This window comes from Gadus morhua, chromosome 6, assembly GCF_902167405.1.
Source record: "Gadus morhua chromosome 6, gadMor3.0, whole genome shotgun sequence".
Lineage (NCBI taxonomy): Eukaryota > Metazoa > Chordata > Actinopteri > Gadiformes > Gadidae > Gadus > Gadus morhua.
In genome coordinates this window covers 16,207,842-16,218,627 of record NC_044053.1, presented here as the reverse complement: position 1 = coordinate 16,218,627, position 10,786 = coordinate 16,207,842, and the positions used below count along the sequence as shown (strand labels likewise).

Genomic DNA, 10,786 nt, shown 5'->3' with positions numbered 1-10,786 from the left:
GACCGGCAGCTAATTGGTCTAATTCGTTGATCAAGTAAGCGCCCTCAGGTGAGAGCTGCGTCTCTCTACTCAAGTGAAGAAATCACATCAAGTATGCCAACATAAGTCCATCACAGTCCATCACGCCTCGCCCTCCCACACATGCACCCAAACCCACCATCGTTTATGGGGCAATCATTTGACTTGTGGAACTGAATCATTCCTTCTCACTATGAAAATAACTGGTGTATTTTCTCCAATACACATTTTTATTCCGAGTGCAAAAAAGAAAACACTGAACCCACATTCACACAGGTTTACCAGAGTTATCACTATTTATTTCCAGTATTTCCAGCAGAAGTGTCATTTTATTTCATATGCAAATGGCACAGAAGTAGAAAATGGCTTCACACTGATACACCTGAATGGTTTTTATGTACATGAAGTTTCAAAGAGTTGCACCATATCCATAATACATCACTCACAGGTGATATCTTCAGTAACACAATTTGTGGTCTTTCTTCACAAAAAAATGTATGTACTCTCCTTCAGTATGTAACCGTATCCCTCTAAGCATAAATTACAATAATAGTTGTCCCACATTTGAATGCATAAGAAATGGAAGCACAAGTTGGTTTCACTTTTTATAAAGCCCTTTAAACATCCGGTCACATCAACAATGGCTAATCAATGCTACAGTAAAAATGTAATCCCTATTTTTCAATAAATAACAACCATTACATTATTTGCTTATAATTGATAATCAGTTTGCTACTTTACGTATATAAATTAACTTTGTTTTTTACACAATAGTATAACAGGTCTCTATGAAAACAGATAATGACATGTATTTCATTAATTGTCAATCATTGTTACATTCAAAGATCAAGTTCAAACATTTCACCAAAAAGAAAACTAAAAACATTTCAGCCTCTTGTTTGAATCTCAAGAAATACAAAGGAATTGTCTAAATAGAACCACTAAAGCATTCCCACTGGCCGGAGGTTGGCATGTCCCTTTTAGACCTGCTGCATTGGCTTCAGGTTGGGGGAGACCTGGTGGAAAAATAACAGAGACAGTAACATCAAATCAAACAGAAATGTTTGCATGTTTGGAGAACCAAAAAATCATAGTTTGACCTCAAGTTTGACCTTAACCTCAACATCCACTCTGCTTCCCAGATGTGTGAATAAGTGTTGAACATTGGAGATGTAGTGAGCAGATAGACACATTCATTATTCATTCCACTCAGCTGGAACAAACTATTAAGATCGGAGGATGTCATCATTCTGCTATCATGCAGCGTTCAAGAGATTCGAGGCACAAGGAAATTGCAAGACTGAAATTATTAATTTCCTACTTTATTCATCCTAAAATGAAGGGAAATGTGCATCCCAGACCGCCATCAGTCCAAGTCGTATGTCATCTTATATTACAATACTAACTAGGGTTGCCGCGGTATACGTTATTACCGATGTTACCGGTGTTGAGGCCAACACCGATTACTCTGCGTTGCCGGCAACACCGAGTTTTTTTTTTTTTTTTTCAGTACTAAAGAAATAATTCAGTAAAAATGAATAATATAATTATAATTAAGAAAATTAAAATGTGTAGAATAGGCCGCAGTTGTGCTCTGTGCGGAAGAGAATTGGCAAACCCCGCGAAGCCCAATCCCTACGTGAGCTCCCCGCACTACGGCCAATCCCGAGGCGCACAGAGCTTTTGGCCGTGATATTATGATATATAAAATTCTATTATACTATTATATATAGAACATTATAAGACGCCGGGAATTGGCGCGCTGCCAGCCGCTGTCACCGAGTGTGAGAGGTGAGTTGACGGAGAAGATGGCGGTTGACCTAGTTTCAAAGTTAATACCGTTTATACCGGTAATACCGGTGTTGACACGAGCGTATTACTCGGTGTGAAAATGTCCACACCGCGGCAACCCTAATACTAACATTGTTTTAGTGTTTTAATACCACAATGCCTGGGTTTTCTCAATAGCCCCACAGAGGCCGAACCAGAGATATTTCTGTCTGGTCCTGCGGCTGTCCGCAGTGCCCTCTGTGGAGGGTATGACGGGGCTTACCTTAAAATGGGTGCCCGTGCACGCCTGGATGTCTTCTGGAGTCAGCCCCTCCCACACCTCCACCAGCGTCAGGCCCGTCTCCTTATCCACGTCAAACACCGCCTGGCAGTATCCACGCCCCGAGTGAGAGATGGCGAGAGGGAGAGGGAGAGAGAGAGAGAGAGACACACACACATCAATAGAGGTAAAACAACCAGGAAATAAATAGATAGTCCTGAGGAAGAGGAGGCGAGCACTATTTTTGTAGTTTGCTCCTCAATATGATTTGCTGTTTGACATTTGATGTCAATACAACATAAAGCCTAACCAACAGCAACAGCAGGCATTTAATCAACTCAACAGCATTTAGACCTTCATCTGTCAATATTACGCCACCGCGGCTTATGGAGAGAACCGTTTTGCCGCAGCGCCAACCACCAATATCCACGCTCCCCATCCAGACATACTAGAACTAGAAGTCCCTGCTTTTCATCAGGCCTTTCAGACTCTGAGTTGATCCAGAACAATAGCATGGAGAGCACGGCCATTCAGCATCTTGGTACATAATCTCATTTCCAGACCAGGCAAGGTGTTACAATAAGTCAAGTTAAACAAGACTAGGTATTAGTCTCTTATGTGGAAATGGTGACTAACCTGGGGGGGAAGACGTAGAAAACCTACAACTCATAAACTCACAGTACGTTTTTTAATAATTGTAAGGAAAGCCACATTTGATAGTCGAGTGGCATACATAACTTTGCACATTATATCACAATCATGTATGAAGTGCTACCGCCTGGGATTTCTTTGTTTTCCAGAGTTTTAAAGAGGAAACACTGACGCTGGTAAGATAGCGTCTGCCGCACTGTTTATGACGTTACACTACATCGCCCAGCCCTCACTGTATAATTTGAAGACAAAGTTCCCCATAAACAGTGCATTCATTTCCCCCCCTTTTGGATATCCTCAGATAGCTACCGTCCTCCCTCAACTAAACCATGGTCCCGGGGGCCACGTTTTCGCCCCTGCCCCCCCCAATTACAGCGTAACTGCTCCCCCTTCGCCAGATCCCTCCCTGATGGACAAAGTGACGGGCCCGTCCACACCACTGTCCCGAGCAAGGCCCGTCAGAAGCACACTGAGGTCATTAGACATGGGCGCACGCGCATTCACACGCCCGCACACACACAAACACACACACACACACACCCCGGTGGCAGCACAGGAGGCAGACATCTCACTCAAATCTCGCCACGCAGATTGAGCGAGACAGGGGGGGACGGGGGACTACTGATAGTGTGGACGTGTGAGTGGCGTGGCGCGGGAGATTTCGAGGGAAGAACTGCGGCTGCGACGCATGGAGATGCCGAGGGTGTGACAGCTGATATTGTTTTGTATCAGGGTGTCACCGCGAGAAGAGCGGTCTTCATATTCCACGTCGAGATGCATGTAGTACTAGGCTAGGATTAGGGACGGCCCCTAATCTAGATGCGGTTTGACACAATAAAAGGAACAGAACTTTTAGGGCGGATACCGGTTTCCCGTTTTAGCAAGTGGAAATCCAGTGATCTGATTTTCTCAGTTGTGTTTTGGTGTCTCAAATCTCAAGTCATTGACTATTTACGCTCAGACGACTTGTCTTAGGGTGAATACAAAGAAGTAGCATGTAAGGGTTAGGCATCTTGGTCAAGGAGGCTTACAGTTAGGCTGAGGACTCTGGGGATTTGGCCGAGAACCTTTGGGTTGGAACTCAAACATCCAAGCTACTAAACAAAACCCCATATACCATTTTAGACATTCAGTAGAATAGAAACATGTTTCCTGCTGTATACGAATGCTACAATTTTTTTTTCCACTTTCAGCTACTTATAAGTTATGGCACAAATATATCTTCCTCTCTAAAGCATGGCACCACATCTTTCCTGGAATACTACTCCTGCATGGTGCATGTTTTGATGAAGGAGTGGTCTGTGAAAGACTGGCTGGCGAGTGAAGTGAATTTCAATAATAAGTTCAGTAATGAAATTATTATAAAGCGCCAAGGCTGAGGTTGTCAGTTTCAAGAAGGAAAAATATGGGGAGGATAATGGAAATTTCTAGATGAGCACTATGGCATTCCAAGAGTGCTTTCAAGACTTCCAGGTAGTCTTCACTTCCGTGAATGTGAATCTCCTGCACATTATAAAAAAATATAGAACACAAGACCTATCGCTGGAGGCTAGGCAACCGAATGAAAAGAAGAAAGAAATGAACAATTCCTCAAATATGTGACAATGAAGATTAGCAAAGCCTCCTTTGCGTTGCTTTGCCATGTTGGCTTGTGTCGTGTCCCGCAACACATGGTTGTGGTTCTCAACGCAGCCACGAGGAAAGACAAGGAAACGATGTGATTCTCTACGATGAAATCTACAGACTTAACACCTTGAGGCTGAAAGACAAATTGCCCATAGCAATTGAGCAAAATTATTGCAAGTATCCGAAAATACGCCCCTTGAATGGACATATGATGCTTTAAGATGAATTGGACACAGTCAATGTGTTTCAGCGTGTATATCTCCCTCAAAGAGCACCGCTGTGTAATTTATTCATGTCAATTATTAGAATATAAATTGTTCTAAAGAAACAGAAAGAGAAGAAAACAATTAGAAGGAAACCAGGTCATTCAGAAAGTAGACGGTTACGTGTTCAAGAGAGAAGGGGGGCAGAGGAAAGACGGAGTGCCAGAGGAGTGACAGACGGAGAAGACTTATATACAACGTGCTTTAATGTTGACAAGATTCCTCTTGTTTACCAAAATGATGTTGTGCAATCACGACCACAGCCAGCCGGGGAGAAGAATCGGCACAGGAAAGCGTGTACAAATCAAATTTATAGAGAGCACATCGGCTTGACGACAAGCATTTCTGACAGCTACAGCTTCTATAGGGTGGTCCGCAGGACTGAGTGACCCCGGGACACCGGGGACATATACAGCCCTTCCAATGCAGCACACACACAATCAGTAGGTTCCAAGACCGGCTCCTGGAACATCCCCTCAGGCCACTTTACATGCTGATCTACACCTCCTTCCTCCAGCACTCTCTATTCTCTGTGGGCTTCCATTTCCTCCTCATCCTCCTCCTGCATTAGCTTCTGTTCCCTCGCCTGCCCATTCAACTCTCCTCTCACACAACTATGTGAAGGGACAGAGCAGGCTGTTCCAGAGAAGGCTCAGGTCCTTTGATGTGTACCCCGGGCTGCTGCAGGTGTACTGCCAGTCACACTGGTAGCCAGCACACTGTCCATTGCTGTGGCGTGCTGGGAGGGGGGGGGGGGCAAGAAGGCTAAGGGAGCTGCATAAGATCAACAAGCTGGGAAATAAGTCTGGCCCTTTTTCTGGACTAGAGCAAGAGAGGAGGAGAGGAGGGTGAGGGACAGCAGGAGGGCCATTGTCGACAACCAATACTCCGCTACGATGCGTTCTGGCAGATGTGGAGCACCTTCAGCTACAGGCTCATCTGATGGTTCCATTTATTTTGGAACCATCTTGTGTCCTATCTCTATTTTGGCTTACTTCCTGGCTCTGTACACCTGATTTAACCCCCCCGGGTGATTTATACAGTTTTATGGATCTATCCATCTATCCATTCTTCCGCCAACCTCCTACCAACATTACTAACATCCAATTATTAATAAATCTATCCCTTTCCAAGTCAAGGCCAGCTCCATTCAGTCCAATGCAGCAGAGATGCTGATGAGAGAGAGTTGGATGCTGCTCGCCTGTGTGTCCTCGGAAGACACCCCTCCCACGACCCCCCCCCCCTTCCACAGAAGCCCTCGAGGACAACAAGGCAGACGGTACAGAGACGCTCTGTTGAGACACACTCATTGAAGCAGCCCCCCTCCTCAGCCAAGTCGCTGGGAGTTCAGAAGGGCATTGTGATCAAAAGACTAAACTCTACAAATAACAACAACGGCTCGTTCTCGGGAGAAAGTGCCTGCACGAAAACAAACACGGCCTCTTAACGAACACAATGTTTATGAAGCCTGGTCCTCTGAGCTGCTCTAGGCGAGGAGGTCATTAGGTTTTGTTGGCTTGGGGAAAAATGGTTATTCCCAACTGGTTTGACGTTGGATATCCACAGAAAATCGATATATCCGCCCCTAAATGAGTCTTGTGGGTGTTGTTCGATGGTGCCGGGGTCATGCATCAATGGCAAATTACCAGAGAGATTTGTATTGAGTCCAGTAACTGCCAAAAAGCAAGTAAGCAACACATACCGTACATACAAACACACACATTAACCTAACATTGACACAGAAGCACAAACGCATACAAGTATTCTGCTACCAGAGTTATATTTGACTCTAATAACATAGTATTACTGTACGATACACTTGTAGAGGATGAATCCGAATACATGCAAGTCAACCAGGGTCCCACTGCCTTTCCCTTGGCCAAAGATAAAATGACAGATGACCAACATTTACAAGGAACATTGTCTAGTACATTGTAAACATCTTGTAGGTTTGCATTCAAGCAGCTCTTTAGGGTAACATAAATGAAATAGACATGTTGATCTAGCGTATGCAGCATTAATAGCGCCATGGACATGTAGAAAATGTCTTTACGATACACCCTCTTACGACTAGCGGCCAAGCCATCGACCATTGAAACAAATAAAAATCAATAGCTACCCTCAAACCCCTTGCAAGACTCGGCTGATAGGATTAAGGATAAACGAATAAATGTAATTTCCATCTCCCCATGTTGCTTTGCTGCCTAAAAGCCATCTATCACTAACCTGGAGCTGGGTAGTGTGTGTGTGTGTGTGTGTGTGTGTGTGTGTGTGTGTGTGTGTGTGTGTGTGTGTGTGTGTGTGTGTGTGTGTGGGTGTGTGTGTGTGTGTGTGTGTGTTAAAGAAATACTGAATGAGCTGGATGAATAGAAGTGTCTGAGTATTAACAAATGAACTATTCAGACAAAGAAGTCAAACGTTTATAAAGAGACAACAGGGAATGACTTCCCCCTGCTAATATTGTCCTGGGAATCATTTGATTACCCTGTTTCACAATGGAAGTGAAATAAAACATACTGAAAACTATCAGCCTGCATGTCTGAAAACCCAATTTACGCATTTACGGAGTAGTTTGGTTTTGGTTTGGAATCACATTAATAAAACAGGATATCCGCACATCATCACCAATGAGTAAGAGCTCGGCTTCTCGCTTCATTAGAGCGTTGGTTGGTGGAAACAGATTTCTCCTTCCCTACTGTAACAAATTAAAGCTCGGCTCTCGGAAATGTATTTTGTGTGAGAAAAGAGTTGGCTGCGTTCCCATGCTACTCAGACGTTATCCGGCAGCTAAGCACTGACCTTCTCTGTGATGATGCGATCCACACACTGCTTTCCGGTCAGCGGCAGGTTGCATTTTTCCATGATCTTGTGCTTTCCACCCTTTAAAGAAAAAAAGAATGAATGAGAAGAGGCCGCATATGAGGGCGACAGGTTTAGCTATAGCTTAGAGATAACTTGATGCCAGGCGGAAATAGGCTAGTGGTATCTGAGATCTTTGTCAAACATGTGTGATTATAACGTTGGTCTTGTTTGATAAGAATCCAAGCACTGAATATTTTATAGAATAGCGACATGACAGGCATGTTAGATATCTCTGGAGGAAAGCGGGTTTCATACCGCATATCAAGACTAAAATGTGAACGATCACATCATTAAATGGGCGATATTTGCAGCGTGCATGAAACTGAATTAGATATGGTCGGGATAAAAAGGGATAGAAGTAGCCCCTTTCGTTCTTGCAATAAATGCATACAGTTGGCCTAATAGCTCCTTTAAACCTTCCACACACACACAAACAGCGTGCCCACCTGTTTCCCCATCTGGCATGCGTCCGGGCTGTGCGCCATGCTCATATTGTCACAAGGAAATCGGCGCAGCAGTGAGCATAACGCTCCTGTGAATGTCAAACATCACATTGCCCCCCCTTTCGCTCGCTCACACCATCCTGGGAGACATCCTGAGCGTGAACGGCTGCAGCTGGATCTCGATCTCTCTCTCTCTCTCTCTCTCTCTCTCTCTCTCTCTCTCTCTCTCTCTCTCTCTCTCTCTCTCTCTCTCTCTCTCTCTCTCTCTCTCTCTCTCTCTCTCTCTCTCTCTCTCTCTCTCTCTCTCTCTCTCTCTCTCTCTCTCTCTCTCTCTCCAATCCTAGGGGCCTGGGATTAACTCGGCTAAAGGCGATACACCGATGAGGCGGTACACCTTGTCCCGGGACGAGCGGAGGAAGGCCAGGGGGGCGGGCTGTGGTGGATTAGGAGTGGGGGAGTCTCATTGGGAGGATCGGTGTTACCGGGGCTGCATACACCTAATCGTTATGGGAACGAGCTATAGGGAGATGAATGCGCTGGTGGGGGCGGGGCTTATGCCTCTTGGGAGATGTGCCCTCTTTAACGCAATCATGAGTCCAGCGAGACGGAGCCATAGCAGTGTGAGTCACTGGACGGGCAGGCGTGCAAGGCGCTTCGAGGGATGCATACTGAACGATGAAATACACGAGGGAAGGTAGGCACATAGACAGACACACGCGTACAATCCAAAAAAAAAAGCCACCCGCCCACACAGACAAACACACACTGTCCCACCCAAACAGACACACACACACGCAGTCCCACTCATACAGACACACAAACACATATAGTGCCAATCATGCAGACACAGATACACACACAGACAACGCACACACACACACACACACAGACAACGCACGCACGCACACACACACACACACACACACACACACACACACACACACACACACACACACACACACACACACACACACACACACACACACACACACACACACACACACACACACACACACACACACAGACCTTTGCGGAGTGCTCCATGGTGACCACCACCTTCGTTCCAGCGCTGGCGACCAGATCCATGGCTCCTCCCATTCCCTTCACCATCTTACCCTGGAAGGGGAGGACAGTAGGATTATAAGCAGGGTAATTGGTTCATTTTAGTATTGTTTTGACATTGGTTTCATCTTTAAAAAAAAAAAAAAAGGGTTTGTGAGGGACGGATGTTACAGCGACATTTTAAGTGCAAGCTTTGTTAAACTTGACGCCGCAGCGCTTGAGAACGCTGAGAACGACATGCTCCTTCAACACGAGAGCCGGGGAGAAAGGTTTGTTTGTGCCAAGCCTCAGACGAGGATATCTGTTGTTGCTTCAACTAGGAGAAAATGCATTTTTAATTAGCCGTCAGCATGCTGAGGTACCATACAACGGCAATACAAACGCACAAACCATAACAATAAAAACAGAAAAAGACTGTTTTCCTACCGATAACTCCAGGGTTTATACATCAATTCTACCCATTAGAAACCAGTCCAAAAATGACATCCAAAAACACGCGTCAAGATCGGCGTGCAAATGTCATACTAAAAACACTCATCGTCAAACGGCGAACCGCATGAACGCGTTGACTCTGGGCCAATAAGCATAGGGGGCCTCCCAATGACAACGCCGGGGCATACAGATATAGCCGCGGGGCGGAGGACGGCGTAACCGCATTAAAATCCCTTTCACTCATCCATCAGGGGAAGAGGCTGCCCACGATCTGCCTCACCACTGCAGGATACGCAGGGCTAAGCTGGGTACAACACGGTGCATACTGGGCCCACCCTGAGGGGGAGCAGCTGGGGGAACCAGATACCAACATGGAGAGATGAAGGGAGTATATTAAGATTCTATAAAAGACGTATCTTTTAAAAAAAAAGAAAAAAGGGGGTCGACCTTATGGGAGGGATATGGCAGAGGAAGATGAAAAAGAGGTTTTTACAAGTTTTTATCGTAATTGTACTAGCTATATAGGGGGGCGTGGGTTCTGCTTTTGGCAAATTACAGCCCGCCCTCCCCCCCGGGCGCACACGCACACGCACACACACACACACACACACACACACACACACACACACACACACACACACGTTGTCGATGGCTAGAGCTCACCAAACCCTGTATCGATTTTCTTTTTAAGATAAACCTTAACGGGGTCTTTCCCTGTATAACACTTATGTTAAGTGGCCATCTTCACACCTTCCCGGCTTTCTGTGGACATGCCCAGACAGTGTTGAAGGTTGCTCGCTTCAATATTTTGATACACGATGGTCCGGTGAGCCAAAAAATAACTTAAGGACTCCAAGGAAATACAGGGGATGGGCGAGGCCGGGCCTGCGTGGCGACTAGGGCTGAACCATTAATCAAATTCAAACCGACATCTCAATGTAATAGAACGTGACTTTCAAATCGCAAAGGATGCGATTAAAACAATTATAATATCTTATTTATTTTTATTTTAAAATTCAATGGTTCAATAAAGATGTTATAATTTCAATTCATGCTTCAATTCTTCTCAACATATCGGCCCGACTCAAAAGAAAGAGCAGTTTATACGTTGAATGCTTCCAATGTTGTGTTGGTCATACTGTAATGATTTATTGCTTGTTTAGTATGCGATATTTCGTTTTAAAGTTCCTTATGTTCTGTATTATTCACTAATTAGATTAGCAGCAATTGCAATATTGGTTGAAATAATCGCAATTCCATTATTTCCCCGAATCGGCAAATGAAAGCCTGGGCGCCGCCTTTAACGCCATCGCCAACATGAATTAACTCAGAGGCGCTCAAACAGCACGGAGGTGTGTCTGTGTTGCCCCCCCAGGGCG

At 45.2% G+C, this 10,786-nt stretch overlaps 1 protein-coding gene across 2 annotated transcripts in view; it reads right to left on the bottom strand.

Annotated features, from left to right (window-relative positions):
* Positions 1–285: 285 nt before the first annotated feature.
* Positions 286–10,786, bottom strand: part of oxct1a (3-oxoacid CoA transferase 1a) — a 43,355-nt gene continuing 32,854 nt past the window's right edge. For both annotated transcript variants that reach the window (XM_030358867.1, XM_030358868.1), the window contains 4 exons: positions 8,940–9,029; positions 7,408–7,488; positions 2,072–2,173; positions 286–1,034 (listed from right to left, as the gene is read on the bottom strand). In XM_030358867.1, the coding sequence (XP_030214727.1) occupies positions 999–1,034; positions 2,072–2,173; positions 7,408–7,488; positions 8,940–9,029 (309 nt within the window). In that variant the 3' untranslated portion in view covers positions 286–998. The remainder of the gene's footprint in view (positions 1,035–2,071; positions 2,174–7,407; positions 7,489–8,939; positions 9,030–10,786) is intronic.